The sequence below is a fragment of the Exophiala spinifera genome (genome assembly GCF_000836115.1).
Source record: "Exophiala spinifera strain CBS 89968 unplaced genomic scaffold supercont1.5, whole genome shotgun sequence".
NCBI lineage: Eukaryota > Fungi > Ascomycota > Eurotiomycetes > Chaetothyriales > Herpotrichiellaceae > Exophiala > Exophiala spinifera.
The window spans coordinates 3,133,785-3,152,571 of record NW_015622517.1 but is presented as its reverse complement, the minus strand read 5'-3'; the positions used below and the strand labels follow the sequence as shown (position 1 = coordinate 3,152,571).

The window sequence follows — 18,787 nt, the reverse complement described above, 5'->3', positions numbered from 1 at the left end:
GGTGGGTGTTTTAAGCCTTGAACGACTCCTTGAGGAGAGAATGGTCAATCCCGTGGGTCGTTATTAAACGACGTAACCGCTATCAGTCAATTTGCAGGGTCAATTCGAAAGTTGCAAAAACAGAAACAATCCCTTCCTGATCAAGAAGAATTGCTCCTTTCAAGTGAGACGAAATGTTATCATACCTTAGGTAAGTTCCGTCAAGGTCGTGATCGTAAAGTATACTATCTCGAGTATACCGAAGAAAAGGAAATGGAAAAGAAAGCAATCGCTAACTGCGCTACAGTACTGCCTCATTGTCCTCTCTGTGTCTTTACAGATTACCCATATTCTTTCCCTGACAAAACAAAAAGGATCCTCATAGTCTATAGATGGAATCTCCACCGAGGGTCTTCATCTCCAAGCCAAGGTCCGTCGTTGTTAATGGGCTGGATATTGGTATCCCGTTTCTTGTTCTCACGATCGAGAACCCACCACAAAGCAGCGGTCACGGCGAGATTGGCAACTAAATAACCCAACGCGAACGAATGGCCCAAGTAGTATCTGGGCGCCGTCTCTGTTCGATAGAGCTGAGTGCCAAGTACCGCACCTAGATGATTATTGTCAGTGTCCGCGATAGCTTTAATGATTGTGCGGAAGTTCATGCTTTGACCGGCGACCGCGGTGGGACCCTTACCTAGATTTCCAATGGATATTTGTAGAGCATTTGTGATGGCTCTCTTTGTCTGTCCACTGACGTTGTTTGCGGGCCACGCTAGATGAAGTGCCACAGAGGGATAGATGCCTGCTGCTGCGAAGATGGTCCCCAGGTACGAAACTCCTGGCCGATGGTCGGAGAGGAGCAGGATATATCCTAGAATGGCCAGGGATGTAGAAACGAGAATGATGGGCGCGCGGCGTTGTAGTCGCTCCGACAGCATGGCTGAGCCGATGGTGAAGAAGAACGCTATTGCGTAAGGTGGGATGGTCATGAGCTGCGCTTGCGCGGAGGTGTACCCCAGCGACTTGATGATGCTGGGCAAGAACAGGGACAGAGTATACAGCGGAAGCGACATTGTGTGGAAGCCAAACGCGTAGAGGTAGCATTTGGCATCGGTAAAGGCTTTGCGGGCGTTGTTCCAGTTGAACTTCTCCTCGGCCGTCGCATCGCTGTCGTCCTTGAGGCGTCGCTGGACCACGTCCCGTTCTGCTTCCGTGAGGAATTTGGCTGTGTCCGGATAGTTATGGATGAAGAAGTATGACAATGCAGATATCACCACGGTCAGTATGCCTTCCAGGATGAAAATCCATCTCCAACCGTTGTAGCCCCCGACACCCTTCATATGAGCAATGCCCCAGGCCAGAATACCTCCGAAGGCGCCCGCCAGAGATGCTGCGCTGAAGAACAAGGCCACTCGGAATTGTCTCTCATTGCGTTTGTACCACATTGAGAAGTAGAAGACGATACCAGGGAAAAGGCCAGCTTCTGCCACTCCGAGAAAGAAGCGTGCCGCAAGAAACCCAGGGCGCGATTGAGTTACCCCGTTCAGTGTCGAGACGACACCCCAGACAAACGTCAGCGTTGGAAACCAGAGTCGAGGTTTCCAGAGTTTGAGGACGGTGTTTGCTGGCACTTCAAAGAGTACGTAGCCCACGAAGTAAAGTGTGAGGCCTGTTAGGTACTGGTTGCCCGTCATGTGCAGGTCTGTTGCCAGGCCTTCGATTCGAGCGTTGCCGACATTGCTGCGATCGAGAAAGGACAGCAGGTATAGTAGTGTTAATGCAGGCAACAGCCTGATGTCGAGTTTCCGAACGAGGGCCCTTTCGCTGATCTTGGTTGATAAATCTTCCTCGCCTTGTCCAGCATGCTGGTTCTCGTCTTTCGGCGGAGCCGCACCACCCCGGGGTGATTCCTTCTCTGAGAATGACATGTCGAATTCTTAGACTCAAGTATAATATAGCTGTGTTATGGCGAGTCACTGCAACTATGTAAGAGCACCCTGGTGTGCTGTAGACTCCGCTCGGGAGACTGCTGAAGAGATGGTGCGTCAAGACTGGAGAGCGTGTTCGTTGATGCATCCTTTATGATTTCCAAATACCCTGTAACAATAGGTTGACTACAACTCAAACAGGCAGGTGGATAACTTAGGCCATAAGCCGGCAGAGCGATCATGAGCAAAGACATAAGAATACCCTGGTTCAAAAGGAGTGGTGCAAGAATACCCAAGATTGCGTGATGGAGGGCAAGATGATGTCCGCAAATGAGTGTCACGAAGGGAGGGGTGAGATGCAGGACTTACATCAGAATTCCCAGTCGGACGTATCATATGAATATAGAGGATCTAGGTGAAAGATACGAGCGCGGAAGCCTCTTCTTGCTTGTCAGTGGCTCCTCAATAAGCGTGGTCATGCACGGAGAGGAGTGAATCGCACAACAGACTATTATGAGCCACTGCGCGGACATTGCGGGGATAACGAGCTGCACGCCAAGAGTTGGAGTCGAAGTCGAAGTTGCTCCGTGTCCTCATCATCGCAGTGCGTGTAACTCGTACTCGTACCTGATGTTGAGATACTGTAGACTCTCACACGTCTCAAGAGCCTCAAACCCGTGCACCCGTACAGTACAATGCACTTGTTCAAATACCTGGCGCTCACCGCGCTGTCCATAGCCACAGTCTCTGCCAAAAAGGCCTCTCCAACCAAGTTCGACACCTACTTTTCCAAGCAAGCCAGCTCGGCCCCATTCGAAATCGACGAGAAGGGCTACAATGACCTAACAACTGCACCTCGAGACTATCACCTCGCCGTCCTTCTCACGGCCCGTGACGCGAGATACGCATGTGGACTGTGCAAAGAGTTTGACCCGGAATGGAACATTCTGGGCCGCAGCTGGCAGAAGGGGGACAAACACGGAGACCATCGACTGCTCCTGAGTACCGTCGACTTCGACAATGGCAGAAACGTTTTCATGAAGGTAAGTAGCCAAGGTCGGCTTTGTCAAGAGTAACCATGAGTACTAAAGTATCCGCTCTAGCTTCAACTTCAGACTGCTCCCGTCCTTCTCTTCTTCCCGCCTACCGTTGGCCCGAACGCCAAACCAGACGCCCAACCTCTACGACTCGACTTTCTAGGCCCTCAGACCGCAGAAGGCGTCCACAGCTGGCTGCTACGACATCTCCCGCCTGGACAATATCCTAAAATCAATAGACCGATCAACTACACCAGGATAGCTGTCACAGTGACTCTCCTTCTCGGAGCCTTTACTTTCCTGACCGTGGCATACCCGTATGTCATGCCCATCGTACAGAACCGCAACCTGTGGGCTGGTATCAGTCTGATCTTGATCTTGCTCTTCACAAGTGGCCACATGTTCAACCACATTCGACGCGTACCTTATGTCGCTGGAAACGGACGCGGCGGCATCAGTTATTTCGCGGGTGGGTTCCAAAATCAGTTCGGGATGGAGACACAGATTGTTGCTGCCATGTGTAAGTCTAACCTGGAGAATCTTTGCTCACCTCTATGCTCGAGCTAACCACAAAACAAAACAGACGCTATCCTCGCATTCGCCGCTATCAATCTCGCTCTGAGAGTTCCACGGATCAAGGATGCCCGCACCCAGCAACTCGCAATCATCATTTGGGCGACAGTTGTTTTCGGCATGTACAGCTTCCTGATGAGTGTGTTCAGAATCAAGAATGGTGGCTACCCTTTCTGGCTGCCGCCGTTCTAGGTTCTTCATTCGTCAAATATGATAAAGAGTTTGACCTTGTACACTATATAGAAAAGCATTTCGTTCGGCAGGGTAGCGATCTGGAATAGTTACCCGAGCCATAGCATGTTTATAAAAGGGGCAATGTGAGCTTGAGTGGCAGGCATAAATGTATACTATGACCGATTGACTGGTAACGGTTTCTCTTGGCTGAAGACATTTGGGCATCCAATAAACCAATAAAATCCAGTGCTCATGATATGGTTGTTGGTGTGATCAAGGGAGGACGAGGACGGTAGTAAGCGGCAACTGCGGCATCACATCCGCCCGGAACGCGGCAACGATAGTCCGGAGTTCACGTGAGGAGCTAGGGCTCACCATGCTTACCTGAAGCGATTAGCCTGATAAGCTTAAAATGGCCGCTGGGAGCGGAATGAATCGACCGCCAGTGGCATAGGAACCAGTCCATCACGACACGAAATCCATCCGTCCTCAGCACTTCTTCTGCTCTACGCAATTTCTTTTCCGCCGCAGCATGAATGGCGCGACAGATCTGCTAAATGGGGAACAGCCACAACAGCCGCCTACGCGCAGCCGAGGTCGGCCTCGTAAATTTCGCTCGACAAAATGCTCGTTCTGTGGCCATGAGTTCTCCAAGATGGAGCATCTTCAACGACATGAAAGGAGCCGTCAGTGATATGCGAAGATAATGACCAAAAGTCAAGCCACTAATCAGAATCGCTGCAGATACGGGTGAACGCCCCTTTGAATGCGCAACTTGTGAAAAGCGGTTTTCTCGAAGGTCAGCCTTGCTAGACCCCGCATTGGGTCCTGAAACTCGACTTACGACCGTATACAGAGACGTTCTTAATCGACATATTCAAAAGCACCTGAAGCCTCGGTCTGACCCCGCCGGTCTTGCCCGAGCAGTGACGCAGAAGCCTAGGGATGTTTCTACTCGCGCGAACGGCGCTAGTCAAATCGATATCAATCCGCCTGCGAGAGCTGGTCCGCTATTGGGAGGTGCTCTTCAGGCAACTAATAGTGCTGGTATTATTGAATCACCACTTGCTGGTTCCATACCAACACAGGCTTATACCGACTCAATACTTGCTTGTCCCGAAACCATGAAGGCGTGCCTTGATCCTTCTATGGCGTCATGGCAACGCGCCGCGGGTGGGCTAGACCCGACGGCATTGGCTCAGCCTAGACAACAAGCACCAGCCCTAGACCTGGATTTCAGTACATTCGATTTTGGACCCGAGAAATTCCAATCGTTGGACATCGACGTGATGAAGGGTCTAGAGGATGACATGCAAGAGGCTACTTATTCGGACACTCGGCTGTGGGATACTACTGACCTCTCGGCTTTTAATGTGACCTTTCTCAGTCCATGGTTCTCTTTTCCAGCACAGACACTTCAGCCTGCCAGTCGCCGTTCCCGTAGTCCGCGTGAGGATATCCCCGACGAACGATTTGATCGCGTGCGCTACTGTTGGCCTACGAAGAAAGCCGATACTCGCAGTTATCAAACTTGGAATGAAGTTGTTGCACATCCTGAAGACAATGTTTTCTCCCGATCACCTCCTGAGCCTTTGACTGACCCTTCATCCTCCTCAAAATGGAAATTCGATTCAAATTGCAGACAACGCGTGATGAAAATGTTAGGCGTGGTCGAGGGAAAGGACCCGCCGACCACCAATGTTAATGAAGGCTCGCAGGCCCAACAGCACGTGTTATCAATGCATGGGACAAGGACAAGATTTCCTTCGGTCAGCACCCTTGATTTTAGCTTGGATCTGTTCTTTGAAGAGTTCCACAAATTCGTACCATTCATCCATGTCGCCACGTTTGATGCACGGAAGACGCCAGATGTACTTCTTGTGGCGTTATGCATGTTGGGTTTCATGATGATAAAGAGCCCTTCAGCCAAGCAATTCATCGGTGAACATGGCATGGTGAGCCTCTATCCCAGAAGGTACAAGGGTCATAGTCCCGGGACTGACTATAGGGTCCCAGACTCTTATTGCTCGTTGTCGCCAGGAGCTCAAAACAGCCACAGTGCAGACCCCGGCACCATCACTACTGTCTATCGTCGCAGGCTCATATCTCTCCATAATTTTGGGTATTGTGATTGTACGGTCTATTCTGAAGTACATTATAGCAGCTGGACTAATACTCTACTAGGGTAAGGATGACCCGGAAGCTTGCCAAGGACTCTACGTTGAAACTGTTACGGTTTGTCATACTGTGCTTCTTGTATAATGGCTCCTAACAGGCTTTAGACAATGATCAGAAACGGCTTTTTCGGCGACGACAGCGTCCAAATGGTGGAGAAAGATGTTCCAGACGCTGTCCTGCTGGAACACCGTGGTTGGAAGATCTGGGGAAGGCTAGAGTCAACCAAGCGGTCAGTTTCGGAATCTCCTTTACTAACGATCTATCTCCCTGACCTTTCCAAGACTGATCATAGCTGTTGTAATGGCCGATGCGTTTTACTCGAGCACACTCGACTTAGTTCCCATGATCCCGACCAACTTTCTAAACCTATACTTGCCTTGTGATGAGAAGCTATTCTTTGCTTCGTGCGAAGACGAATGGACAAAATATATACACGCCGGCTGTAGTACATCCTCGTCCATCTTAGAATGTCATGGCGACCGGATATCATTGTCAGAAGGGACCTATTATCTCAACTCTCTCGGGCTACACGGTATTCTCGCCACCGTTTGGATACGTCTGTCCGAGGCCCATCACAGACTCCTGTCACGCAATGATTTGACAGGTGAAGGATCTGGCCTCATTCCGTACGAAGTTTTCTCCAGCGACCGATTTGCCAGTTCTATTACCCCTTTCCTGGTGGACATGATGCAGTGGCACGGAGACATGTTACAGAACTCCAATCCCCACTGTCTCATCATGTGGAACATTTTGTGCATGCTGCTTTTGGGAAACGCGTGGATGTTTGAATTGGGCGCTGGAAGGCAAGGCGCGAAGCCTGGCAAGGCAGCTCTGGAATGTATTGCCTCTTGGGCTAAGACGCAAGCAGCGAGGCGAGCCTGTGTTCATGCTGCTCAGATCTTCTGGACATGTTCGAAGAGGAAAGTCTCCGACAGTATGATGCTGCACTCGGAAACAGGAATGTTCCAAGCAGCTCTTGTTCTCGGCTTATATGTTCTAGTCACAAAGACCAATTGTGATGATTCTTCGCAGCAAAACTATTACGAGCTTCTCGCTGATCTGGACTGGAGAGACGTGGGCGATGTTGGCATGGGAGGGGAATTTCATTCTGCTGGCGGTATCGGCATGCCACATGCAACGGCATTTATTACCAATGGTGGCTGCCTCACCTTCTCTGGAATCCCAATAGCTGGAGGCTATGCTTCAGCCAGACGAATCCTGGTCCACTTTGCCAATTTGCTTGAAGACGCCGGCATATGGCAGACGTCCAAAATTTGTCGAATTCTTCATATCATGGGAGATGTTCTGATGGAGGATGGTGTTGAGGAAAGTGCAAATAAGGTTGTCGCTTTCTATAGTCACAAAGCCTCTCTCGTTTAGGCGGTAGGATCTTTCTCCGGCACAGAAACACGACAAGAAAGAGCCTTGCAACCTTGCAGATCCAGACACTGCTATTGGATTCTCAGGTGAACGCTAGCCTCACCTTGCACCAGTGTCTGCATGGATACAAGCAACGAATACGACTCTTTGCTGCCCATGCGCCTGCAAAGGCTTCACTCCTGGAGAAGATATCGAAAGCAAGGTTGAAATCAGTAGGAGGAGGAATCGTCCGCATAGAGAAGGTACCTCAGCGATGTCAGTTCGCCTACGGAGTACTCTCGGATCGGTGTCGGGTGATGACGGTGTTGAGTTTGTATACCTAGAGTGCAGTGACCTTGGGAGATTTCTATGAAAGCATAACCTTGTACCAATGGCTAGGCTACCCATTAATTAGAGCAGAGCTCGATGGTGCTTCTGTCCATGTATATAACGAATACACAACCCAGACCTCATCCGTCGTAAGCGACCAAAGTCACTCGTTAATCCAGCCAACCACCTCACCACGTAAAACTTTCCCCAACGAAATCCTCACTAAGCTCCCATAATTTACGAGCAATGCCCTCATCCACAGCATATGGCTCGACATTGCCGATCCGACAATCACTGAGAAAGTAGCCCTTTCCATCAGCGCCGGGTCGACTAAGCTTGGGGTCTAACGCCGCGACGAGAGTAGTGCTAGCTCCTGCCTCGAGAGATTTGAAGTCAATACCTTGGGCCGCTCTGAATTCTGAGATCTTTTCCAACCATTCCTTGTCCGTGTGTCGGCTCAGCTCACTCAGCATCTCTCCCGGATGCAGAGCGAGACTGAGGATACCATGCTTGTCGTATAACCTGTCGTTGAGACCGACAGAGAACAACACATTGCTGGTCTTGCTTTGTCCGTAGGCCGCGAAAGGAATGTACACCATGTCTTCTTCGGCCGGGAGGTATGCGGCCTTTAAGAGGGCAAAATTGGGCTTCTCGGACTCGGGAAGCTCCTTGACTGGCTTGGTGAAGTTGACGTCGCTGACACGCAGCGGCGAGACCCTGGTGCCGACGCTGCTGACGTTGATGATGCGGACGAAGCCTGGTGCGGAAGAAGATGCCTTTTCTGCGGCAGCGATCACCTTGGGCATGACGAGGTTGCTCAGCAGGAAATGGCCAAGATGGTTGGTGGCAAAGTGCATTTCGATCCCGTCAGCGCTGAGCGTGCGCTGCGGCAGGTTCATGACTCCGGCGTTGTTGATGACGAGGTCGATCGTGGGGACACCGGACCAGCCCATCACGATTGACCCTGCTGTCCTGACAGATGCTTGGGAGCTAAGGTCGACTTCCAAGAGGCGGTAGTCTGTGTTTGGGTATTGAGCACCCAAGATGTCAATACACTCTTGGACCTTGGAAGGCGAACGGCCGGCGAGGATGAGACACTTTGGGGCTTTTGAGGCGAGAGCCTCGGCGGTGGTATACCCGATACCCAGCTTGTTGACACCGGTGATGAGGATGGTTCGACCTTTGATTGCTTCTGGGAACGCTGTCGCTACGGACAGGGCTTCGGTGTCCTTGTCGAACTCGGTGTGAGTGGTGGCAGTCATGATCACAAAAATGAGTCAGGACCAAGTGTTAGTAGAAGGGAGTCTGCTGGTAGTGATGAAAGGGTTGATGTTCGTGTTCAGGGGCTCCTCGAAACACGGCCATGATGGGGGATTTATAGCTCGGCCTGATGTATCTGCTGTTGTCAAGCTAGTCACATTGTCTCTCTTGCGCGGCCCGTTTGTGGCAACTGCCATGGCCTGCTCCCGGAGATAATGCAGAGCATACACAAAGACCTGGGACCCTGAGTGCTGCAGGCACAGTGGATTGGTAGGGTAGAAGTTCTGCGGAAGAAATTACTAGGCCGGTTGGAGGAGTCTATCAGACGTGGGCCACAGCGAATCAGCGAAGCACAAATCCGAGCACACCAATGGAGTCTCCAACATCGTACACTATGGTAAGCAAAAGTGTTCAATCCAAACTCCCCGAGTATCCACAGGCTTTCTCAAACTCAGTCGCCGATGACTGCTGCCTATGTATTCACCAAACCATATCTCGACGTTTCCGAGCAAAGCCTCACGACAGATGTACATGATCACCACTTCGCTGGGGCTTCTCCGTCACGCAACATCAAGCGCCGCTTCCGGACATTTCTGCCCTCGACTACTCATTGAACCATGACCGAGCGGACCATATCAAGATTGTCTTCTAGCCGGCCAACAACTGCTCCCATAGCACGGAAAGTCAAGACTGGTTGTGGGACCTGTAAGATTCGCAAGGTCAAATGCGATGAAACATACCCAGCGTGTCGCCGATGTCTCCAGACTGGAAGGGTCTGTGATGGCTATGGGATCTGGGGTGGCGGTAATAGGCCTGCTGTCCCGGCCCGCGCGACAGAGCAACTGGACTCAGGTGGGACTCTCTGGCGCTCGGAACAGTATGTCCAAGGACTACGAAAGTTGCAACCAGGGCTCAGAGGCAACGATCCTCGTGTTACAGGGGAGCACACTGAGGTAGATGATCATGTGTCTCTTGTGTCTATAAAAGGCACATCAGTCAACAGCCCCGCAAACTTACGGCTCGTTCCCATCCATGTCGTGCCGACCGACCAGCACGGGTACATGGAGTGGTACATCTGCAGGACAGCCCCGAAACTGCCGGGTGCGTTCAGAGAAAGCTTCTGGGACAGACTTCTTCCCCAGGCAAGCCAATCAGAGCCAGCGATACTGCATGCGATCTTGAGTCTGGCATCGATTCACAAGAGAGCTTTGCTGGACTTAGTCCCTTGCAGCGTGAGGAACGCGAAGGAGATTGGCAGCCTGTTTACTCTTCAACAGCTGACACTTGCGACTGGCACTCTCCGCGACAGGATTGCGAACAGAAGTCAAGCTTCACTAAGGGTGGCACTCATTGCGTGCGCAGTATTTATCGTGTTGGAGTATATGCAGGATAATTACCAGACCGGTCTGACACATCTCCGTCATGGCCTAATCTTGCTTGAGGAGTTCATGCTCCACGACGGACAAAGCAACGGCGATGCCAACGATGATTCTATTATCAATACGTTTGTGACTTTGCTTATTCAAGCGAGGCTCTTGGGCCAAGATATCTACCACCCTAGTCTGCTCCCTTTGCTCATCGACAAATTAGACGTACGTTGCTGGGAATTCCAATCGGCCGCTGATGCCAGAAGATGTCTCGAGTGGATCTTTCTTCAAACCTTCAGTATTGCTGACCAGACTGGGTGCAACCTCTTCTGCGACCGCTTGTCAAGCTCCATCACCGTTCAACCGAATCAGATGATGGATATTCATCAGTATCTGCGCCTGTGGCAGGGGGCTTACGAGACAAGCATGATGAGATTCCGATCGATGCTTTCGTTGATGGACTTTTACTCCTGGAAGCTCCTGCTTCTCCTCCACACTCTGGCCTGTGTGCTTGTACAGGATTTTGCCCCTACTGTATATGAACAGGTAGTGGACAGCAGCGCCACGGAATCTTCGACTCGGCCTCCGGATACTTCTTCAAGAGATGCCTCTTCCGCCGCGTTCTCAACAGTACCTACACTCCTGGCGAGCCATGTACCAAGTTCGCATTCTGGTTCAAGGACGGAGTACTCTTCGGGAATCGGTCTGCCCAGAGATCCATGTCTTTCCATAATTTCACAATGTTCCTGGATTTATCGCGAAGTTCGCGATCCGGTCCCCGTGCTATATGACACTAACTCGCTTGGTATCAACGAAACGGCTGCTTCTTCGATAGCTGATATCGGCTGGATGCCGGCACTGTTCTACACAGCCATTCTTGCGCGAGACTCTACCACGAGACGAGAGGCAGCGAACCTGTTATACCTCAGGCCTCACAGGGAAGGTATATGGGAGTCATATCTGTCGGGTATCCTTGCTGAGAAAATCATCCACACAAAAGAAGAGAAGCGCAACACGCAGCCGCCTAGCAACTCTTCAATGAATCTGGAGGGGGACCTGGGACACGCGTTGGAGACAAGCACATTACGGGATATACGAATCCAGTTGCCCTCGAGTAGCGATGCGAAGCTTGTACTGACGTATGCGAGGCTTTTGGGAGACGTCGCAGGGGCGGAGTCGTGGAACAACGAGCGTTGTATATACGATATGAGAGCTGGCTGTTGGATTAGCTAGATGGATGGGGGGTGTTCAACTGACTAGTCAGGGGGAGCTGGCGATGAGCGTACGGAATTCCTCTTCTAACCCTTCTACTCGTCTGAAGAAGGCGTATGAAGAAAACTACTCTGAGTACGGAGTACTCTATGCGGTCGCCGTTGTGGAGAAAATATACTACCTGTAACAATGCGCGAGTGAATGACACACCGGGCGTCGCACATTTGATACTTGTAAGTTGTAACACTTTCCCGGATTCGCACCTTGTCCGTAAGGGGAATCGTGTTGACGCTGATGTTGAACATCGCAGAACGTTCTGCACAATAACTAACTGCTCCAGACTGTGTTCTCCTCTCTCTCTCTCTCACACACCATGACCTGCAGCCGACACTCGTAGTAGTTATTCTACCGTCTTCTCACCTCTACTCCCCGTGTCATGGCCACTACCAGACTCAACTTCCGCGCCCCTTCGACGTCCACCGCAGCCGTAGCCACGGTCGGCGACAACAACAACAACGACGACGATCATGATACCAGTAGTCCCAAATTCACTCCTCCGTCCGCCTCATTCCTCCACGGCAAATGGTACGTGACGCACTCGACGCTCCCCATGTGGAAAACCAACCGCAACGTGACCATCACATACACGCCTCTCCCGAACGACGCCGCCGTCTTGGACGATCTGGTCGAGTACCAGCCCAAAAGCTCAGACAGGCGCAAGAAAGTAAAAGGGTACGATACACCGTCTGGCGACGTGCCGGCGGCCTACGGTTGGCGCGGGAAGGGCTGGCTCATGATCGCGTCCAGCAAGTGGCAGGTGATAGGGTACGGGGACGAAGACGAGGGGTGGTGCGTCACGTACTTTGAGAAGACGCTCTTCACGCCGGCGGGGATAGATGTGTACTCGAGACGCAAGACGGGGGCGTCTCCTGATCTACTCTCGCGGATCACGGAGGAAATGAAGAACGTGAGAGACGGCAATGTGAGGAAACTGGCAGCGGACATGTTTGCCATTGACCATACAGGATGAAATGAAAACGAAGCACCACGCCAAAAGAAGAGAGAAAAAACAGACAAGAGCACAGTAAGTGCATATCTCCCTACATGGAGCCGTTGGATCAGAATTCATTGTTATTATGACCATGATCGTGGCTTCACACGCGCGACAACGCACAGCCGAGATCTGATCGAGTATACCACCCGCCGTCGAGAAGAGATTGTTCCATGGCCGCCCACTTCTCGAGTTTTCCACCTCCTGTGCTCTTCAGGTCCAGATCTGCGAACTTGACGTCGATAACATCTACGACGACACCATCGCCGCCACCACCACCATCGGTGTCACCGCCGACACCATCTTCATTGACATTTACAGTGGCATTGTCATGGTGTTGACAACGTTTCAGCGCAACAAAACAACTACAATCTCTCAACGCCATTGCCAGGCCAAACTCATCCCCGTCGACCAGCGAGGGGTTCAGGAAGTCATGGATCCCCACAGCCCCGTGTTCCCTTTGCAGGCGGCGAAGATGGTATAATGCCGGCTGGACTTTTGCCTTGAACTGCGCGACGAACCCCGAGAATGCACCAGCTTCTCCTCGACTCAACTCGACCGGCCATATATTGTCCAGCGCACGGTTGAGGACGTGGTCTTGCTCCAAGAGATCCAGGGGACAGAATCCCGAGTCGCCGCGACCTTGATGGGACTGGCTGCCGCTGCGTCTCATGGCATTCAGAGCGCACGTTCGACAGCTCTTTGCACCAGACGGGGCGCTGGGACTCTGCACGAGCCATTTCGGCTTGAACTCGACGAGGCGGTCTATACTCGGCCCTTGAAGATTTTGCATCAGTACGCCGTATTGTTCGTGCTCGTATGACGGGAGGTATTTGTGGCGTCGGTGATGCGGTCGCGGTGGGTGGCGGCGGTCAATGCTAGGAAGACCCGTGCGCGGATTTTTCGTATCTGGGGAAGAGGACGACGACGACAGGATGATGTGAGGGTCGTTTTCCGTCTCCATCTCGTGAAGCTCGTCGTTCAGATCCCGAACCATGGCCGGTGTGAGTCTGTACAGGCTCTGGGTGAGAAGGAGGGAGTCGTGAGGGCCGCCGCGGCTGGTGTTGGCGAAAAGTGGTGCTATGCGACTCTCGAATTCCGACGTGACTTGCACCACAGGTTTTGTAGACGGGAGATCTTTGCGTAGCCGCATCACGCAGCAGTGTGAGTGATTCCTCAGGGTGGACGGAGAGCGCACCGACACGCCGTAGATGATGTTCGCCGCCCCCTCGGCGAGATAGTGTAGGTCCAGGTCAGCGGTCGCGAGGGATGCCGGGCACTCTGGAGACGGAACGTGTGGTTGGGGTTTTGTTGTTGACATTGTCGTTGTTATTGTATGGTATAGGACGATCTTCATACAACGAAAGTAAAAGAGAGAGTGCCGTCTTGTTGAATGGCGGTTGCTGGCTGCGAATCCGTCATCAGGCTGATTGAGCTTCTTCTTATTCTTGTTCTTCCTCGCAGACTGACGGTTCGTTTAATTCTTCTGACGCGATGATAGATGATTCTTTGGAAGCTTCTTGTGCGCGTAGCCGAAGTTCAAGCCCGGGTTACTTTACTATACAGGTCATGTAGGTACATACCACTGACCAGGAGAAGTAAGGGTATCTACTAGATTATCTAGTTAGATGCCTACCCTAGGTACCTGGGCGAGTTTGAGGGCTCTATCGTTGAAGGAGTTGTCGCAACCAACAAACTACTGTAGTTCCCTGCACGCGGGTCGTGTGGTCGGGGATAAGTTAGTCGGGAATAAGTTATAACCGTGTCCAACGGTGCGGAAGGAGATGTTGGCTAATGTTGGTAAAGGTAAAGAGAGTCAGGGATATGGCATCTCGGTCCTTCTGGGTAGATGCATCGCTTCTTACTATAATAATATCCATACCAAGGTACAAAAGGAAAAGAAAATTGATCAGATCGTAACAGATCGTGAAGAGTTACACCATCATTACGCATCACACACACACATACATACATACATACATACATACATACATACACACTCACCTTGCCTACACAGTCTCTCTTTATCTCTCTCTCCTTCTACCTCCAAGAAACACTTCTTGAAGACTTGGGCGAAAAGGCATCTGTGGATGGTAATCAGACTCAGTCGTCATTGAAAAATGTCTACCTTGACGACCGACTTGTCCTCGCACCTCGCTCTGATCACCGGCGCAACAGGAGGTACGTGTTCCACCCTCCCCCGGCCCTTACTCGAGTCCATCGTTTGAAACGATGCCCTCACCGTTTACCTTGTACCTGTAGGCATCGGACGAGCTACGTGCCTCTCCCTCGCACACCTCGGCTGTTCCATTGCAGTCCACTACAACAGCGCCGCAGACACCGCTGCGAGTCTCGTGTCGCAACTACAGTCCTTAGGCGTCAAAGCCAAGTCGTTCCAGGCCGACTTGAGTGCCTACAACGGTGCACGCGCGCTTCACGCGGCCGTCGTGCGAGAAATGGGTGACCCGACCATCCTGTTCAACAACGCCGGCATGACCATGGGCAAGTCCGGCGTCAAAGACGTCTCGGAAATCAGTGTCGAAGAGTTCGAGCAGACCTGGCGCGGGAACTGTGGCACGGCATTCCTCCTCACGCAACTGTGTATCCCGAGCATGGTCGGACAGAACTGGGGCCGGGTGATTTTCTGCTCGAGCGTCGCTGGGTTCACGGGCGGCGTTGTCGGCCCGCATTATGCGTACGGCTCTCCCCTTGTTCCGGTGGGTCGACGGTCGATACCTAGCTAACTCGGATCGCAAAATGCAGGTCATCCAAGTCAGCAATGCATGGACTCATACATTGGCTTGCGGGCGCATATGGTAAAAAGGGGATTACCGTGAACGGCGTCGCGCCCGCATTGATCGAGGAGACGGGCCTGTTGCCTGCGAGCAACGATGACCTTTCTGCGAGGATCCCAATTGGTAGACTGGGAAAGCCTGAAGAGATCGCCGAGACTGTGCTGTGGATGGTCAAAACTGGCTATGTTCATAACAAGGTCGTTGCCGTCGATGGAGGATGGTTCATCCAGTAACAGCACCAAACGAGATCTTACAGGTCGCTATCGCAGGGGGGGAACTGAGATCGTTCATCCACTGGCTTCCTTCTTCTTCCTGGCTTCTTCTTCTCTTTCCTTCTTACGTTGAAGGTACCGTTCTTTCGCGCCCATCTTGTCAGCTTCTGTGACCCTGCTCTTGTTCTTCTCCTGCTGCGCCTTTTCTTCCTCAGTCTCGGCTTCCTTCTGTTTGGCCGCCATCTCTTCGATCTGCCGCTCCATCATCCGCGACTGTCTCTCGCGTTGTCCTTGTCGAGCATCTTGAGCCTTGGATGATCGCCAATACTCCTGTGGCCTGCCATCGTTGACCTTCTTTGGCGCTTCAGCTTCTCTACCAGGTTTCTTGGGCGCGGCGTTCAACCCGGCAGAAAGCAGTTGCCGTTTATCCACAATTTCGCCTTCGTCGTTCACCACGATCCTTGCGCCTTGCTTGTTCAGTTCTTCGGCGAGCTTACTGTCGGTCACCTCTTCTTCGGTTTCTCCCTCATCTTCCACCCCAGCCGCCTTCTTCTTTGCAGCCTCTTCTTCTGCTTCCTTGATCGTACGCATTCTCTCTTCATCCTTCTGCAACATTTGTTTGTGGAATGCAGTCATGCCACCACCCTTCCTCCGTCGTTCTTCCTCGGCCTCTTCGCGCTTCTTCTCCTCTTCCTCTAACCGTCTCGTCTCTTCTTGTTGTTTCTTGTACGCCCCAGTCACGAATTTCTCCTTGTCCGCGAATTCGTCCCCTTCGGCCTCCCGTTCTCGCAGTAGTGCCTTTTCCTTGGCTCGTAGTTGATCCCGCTTGCGGACCTCGGCGCTCTGGAGAAGGGATGTCATGTATTTCGGCCCAGACTCTTGTTCACCGGCGGATGATTTCTTTTCTTTCTTCGCGTGGAATGTCTCGTAGGCACCATCGTAATCATATACGGACGCATCGATCTTTGAGGCTTCTTCATCGTGGAGTTTGGCACTTCGCAGCGCGGACAAGTTGGTGTACTTCTCCGTCGAGGCAGCAGATTTGCCTTTGGCGGGCTGTAGTCCGTATTGTTTGGGCTCCTCTTTGGCGGGCGAGCTGCTGTCGTCATCGTCATCATCGTCAAAGGCGCTCAACGGCCGCAATGGTTTCGACGTTTTCTTCGCACCGTATTGAGGTGGAGGTTTCTGCTCCGAGGCATCGTCCTCCTCGTCAAAGAACGCTTTACGCTTCTGTGGTTTGGATATACCAGGCTGCGACTTGCCAGCATTCAATCCAAAAGCCAGACCAGGCATGTTTGGTTATGAATTGGCAAGGGGATGTTTGATTGTAAACGACGATCAAACGGAAGTCCAAAGTTCGGGAAACGCATCTACATCTTATCTTATCTTTGGTCCCGCAGCGCCTTGCTGACTTCGAACGCCCACTCCATTCCCTCTAGTTATCAGAGTACGAGCAGGGTTCGAGTACTCCGTACATCTACAGTGCAAAGGTGGACCTTGTCGAGCCACTGGTGATATGCGGCTCGGTTGCGAACAGGTCGTCATAAAAGCGGCGGCTCGCCAGAGAGAATTTCGACAGTGGATGGAGGCGCCGATCAATCCCAGGCAGCAGCGACATCTGCGCTTGAATGCGATGATGTAACAGCCAGACATCTCACCGGTATATCTAAAGTCTAGTGGGTGTCGGACCTGTGATACCATCTGATAGTCAGATTGTTGACGAGACAGGAATTCTTGGCTGCATTTCAATACTTCCGTCAGCATGTTTACCTACTCGAGTGAGCAGTTCTACAGGGATTGGCGATACAAGGTGGTCGAGGATTTCAAGACCGACGATGGCGACACGTATCCATATGTCGAGGGAGGACATGTTGAATGGGGTGCTGAAGACCACAAGCTCACATTGCCAACCAAACCAAGCAAGGTTGCAATCAATACGGATGCCTCGATCCTTGCTGTTGCTGTAGAACATGATATCCACGTCTTCAGCACCGAAGATTATAGATTGACACAGGTATTGAAAGGGCACATCTCGAGAATCGATACACTCGCCTTTCAGCCGGGAAACCCAAATATACTGGTCTCTGCAGCGACGAATGACCACGCAGGTTCGGTGAGAGCCGACTGTGAAATCATCTTCTGGAACCCAAAGCAACGACAAGCTCAGAAGGATGCTCTTCAACTGTCAGAGATCTGCCAGGAAGCGAGTGACAATATCGCTGCCTCGATTGCGAAAGGGAGTGACTCGATTGAGTTGGCAGATACGGAGATTTCAAAGTTGTCTGAGGATATTGAGCAATTGGTAACCACTCTTGTTACAAGACATATGGTTTCGGACGAAGCTCGAATTGCAGGACGTCTGCTCAGTCATTTTGATACTCACCTGTTTGACCCGTCGGGGACCCGGCTGATGTACCTTCCCGGTAATCGCCCTCGATCCAATTCTGATGCCCGCTGGGACATGCGTGTGTTGTCGATGCAGACTCGTGAGGATCTTTTCACCTTGGTGGGACATACTGATGCTATCATGTGGTCCGGGTTCAGCCCTGATGAGACCATGATTGGAACTTGTTGTTGGGATTCTACCATGAGAATATGGGATAGCCAAGATGGTAGCCTCAAGTTTAAGTTCGAGACTGGCAAGCAAAACTGGAACGGCTCCTTCTCACCAAATTCAAAATTCTTCGCAGGCACTGCTGGAGACGGGACTATTTACCTCTACTCTACTTTGGACGGCTCAACTCTGTGGTCACGTCAGTCCGAGATCGATTGGTGCCGACACTCATCATGGACGCCCGACAGTCGTTTGTTGGCCATCGGTGGTCGGAGAACGGGAACTGTCTTGGTGATCAATGTCAATGAGAACACAGTGGTCCAACGCCGGGTTTTGAGTATTGACGCCTGTAAGGTGGACGAGGAGCGCAAGAAAAGACTGTTGAGAAGCTATCTCGAAGTTTATGCGGTGCGTTACGTCGATGCTGGCAAGAAGCTCGCTGTATACACTGGTGGAGATGGGGGAATCGAGGTTTATGATTTCGAGAAACAGCAAAAATGGCGGTTTGCACGGTTTGGGACCGACGAGGACCTTCATCCTTGTGATGCGGATGTTCAGCCAAAGGGCTCGCCCGGGTTGGACATGATCGCCTGGAACGACTTGAAGAATGGTAGGATCAAGCTGACGAGCTTGGACGATAATAATGTGAGGATTTGGAGTGTGCCGCTTGATCATGAGTCGATATAGCCTGTCACCGCTCACTACAAGTCATCGCATACTAGAGTGCCCTCAATCGCAATCCCTGTTCTTCTCCTCTGTGTTGGGACAACGTGCC

At 51.8% G+C, this 18,787-nt stretch overlaps 10 protein-coding genes across 10 annotated transcripts; 6 read left to right on the top strand and 4 right to left on the bottom strand.

The window, feature by feature from the left end:
- Positions 1-365: 365 nt before the first annotated feature.
- Positions 366-1,910, bottom strand: PV08_07705 (uncharacterized protein; the record flags this gene model as incomplete). The annotated part of the gene is made up of 2 exons (XM_016382034.1): positions 366-589; positions 677-1,910. 2 exons carry the CDS (start codon positions 1,908-1,910, stop codon positions 366-368), a joined length of 1,458 nt encoding a protein of 485 aa, XP_016235136.1.
- Positions 1,911-2,605: 695 nt separating this feature from the next.
- On the top strand, positions 2,606-3,712 carry PV08_07704 (uncharacterized protein; the record flags this gene model as incomplete). The annotated part of the gene is made up of 3 exons (XM_016382033.1): positions 2,606-2,953; positions 3,014-3,467; positions 3,531-3,712. The coding sequence occupies 3 exons, from the start codon at positions 2,606-2,608 to the stop codon at positions 3,710-3,712; spliced, it is 984 nt and encodes a 327-aa protein (XP_016235135.1).
- Positions 3,713-4,226: 514 nt separating this feature from the next.
- On the top strand, positions 4,227-7,252 carry PV08_07703 (uncharacterized protein; the record flags this gene model as incomplete). The annotated part of the gene is made up of 7 exons (XM_016382032.1): positions 4,227-4,380; positions 4,439-4,493; positions 4,551-5,649; positions 5,711-5,827; positions 5,879-5,929; positions 5,977-6,101; positions 6,154-7,252. 7 exons carry the CDS (start codon positions 4,227-4,229, stop codon positions 7,250-7,252), a joined length of 2,700 nt encoding a protein of 899 aa, XP_016235134.1.
- Positions 7,253-7,749: 497 nt separating this feature from the next.
- Positions 7,750-8,823, bottom strand: PV08_07702 (uncharacterized protein; the record flags this gene model as incomplete). Its single annotated transcript, XM_016382031.1, has 1 exon — positions 7,750-8,823. The coding sequence occupies one exon, from the start codon at positions 8,821-8,823 to the stop codon at positions 7,750-7,752; it is 1,074 nt and encodes a 357-aa protein (XP_016235133.1).
- Positions 8,824-9,438: 615 nt separating this feature from the next.
- PV08_07701 (uncharacterized protein) lies at positions 9,439-11,421 on the top strand (the record flags this gene model as incomplete). The annotated part of the gene is made up of 1 exon (XM_016382030.1): positions 9,439-11,421. The coding sequence occupies one exon, from the start codon at positions 9,439-9,441 to the stop codon at positions 11,419-11,421; it is 1,983 nt and encodes a 660-aa protein (XP_016235132.1).
- A 415-nt stretch (positions 11,422-11,836) lies between these two features.
- On the top strand, positions 11,837-12,430 carry PV08_07700 (uncharacterized protein; the record flags this gene model as incomplete). The annotated part of the gene is made up of 1 exon (XM_016382029.1): positions 11,837-12,430. One exon carries the CDS (start codon positions 11,837-11,839, stop codon positions 12,428-12,430), a length of 594 nt encoding a protein of 197 aa, XP_016235131.1.
- Positions 12,431-12,554: 124 nt separating this feature from the next.
- PV08_07699 (uncharacterized protein) lies at positions 12,555-13,772 on the bottom strand (the record flags this gene model as incomplete). The annotated part of the gene is made up of 1 exon (XM_016382028.1): positions 12,555-13,772. The coding sequence occupies one exon, from the start codon at positions 13,770-13,772 to the stop codon at positions 12,555-12,557; it is 1,218 nt and encodes a 405-aa protein (XP_016235130.1).
- A 799-nt stretch (positions 13,773-14,571) lies between these two features.
- Positions 14,572-15,479, top strand: PV08_07698 (uncharacterized protein; the record flags this gene model as incomplete). Its single annotated transcript, XM_016382027.1, has 3 exons — positions 14,572-14,632; positions 14,714-15,146; positions 15,215-15,479. 3 exons carry the CDS (start codon positions 14,572-14,574, stop codon positions 15,477-15,479), a joined length of 759 nt encoding a protein of 252 aa, XP_016235129.1.
- A 54-nt stretch (positions 15,480-15,533) lies between these two features.
- On the bottom strand, positions 15,534-16,751 carry PV08_07697 (uncharacterized protein; the record flags this gene model as incomplete). The annotated part of the gene is made up of 1 exon (XM_016382026.1): positions 15,534-16,751. The coding sequence occupies one exon, from the start codon at positions 16,749-16,751 to the stop codon at positions 15,534-15,536; it is 1,218 nt and encodes a 405-aa protein (XP_016235128.1).
- A 469-nt stretch (positions 16,752-17,220) lies between these two features.
- On the top strand, positions 17,221-18,699 carry PV08_07696 (uncharacterized protein; the record flags this gene model as incomplete). The annotated part of the gene is made up of 1 exon (XM_016382025.1): positions 17,221-18,699. One exon carries the CDS (start codon positions 17,221-17,223, stop codon positions 18,697-18,699), a length of 1,479 nt encoding a protein of 492 aa, XP_016235127.1.
- Positions 18,700-18,787: the final 88 nt, after the last annotated feature.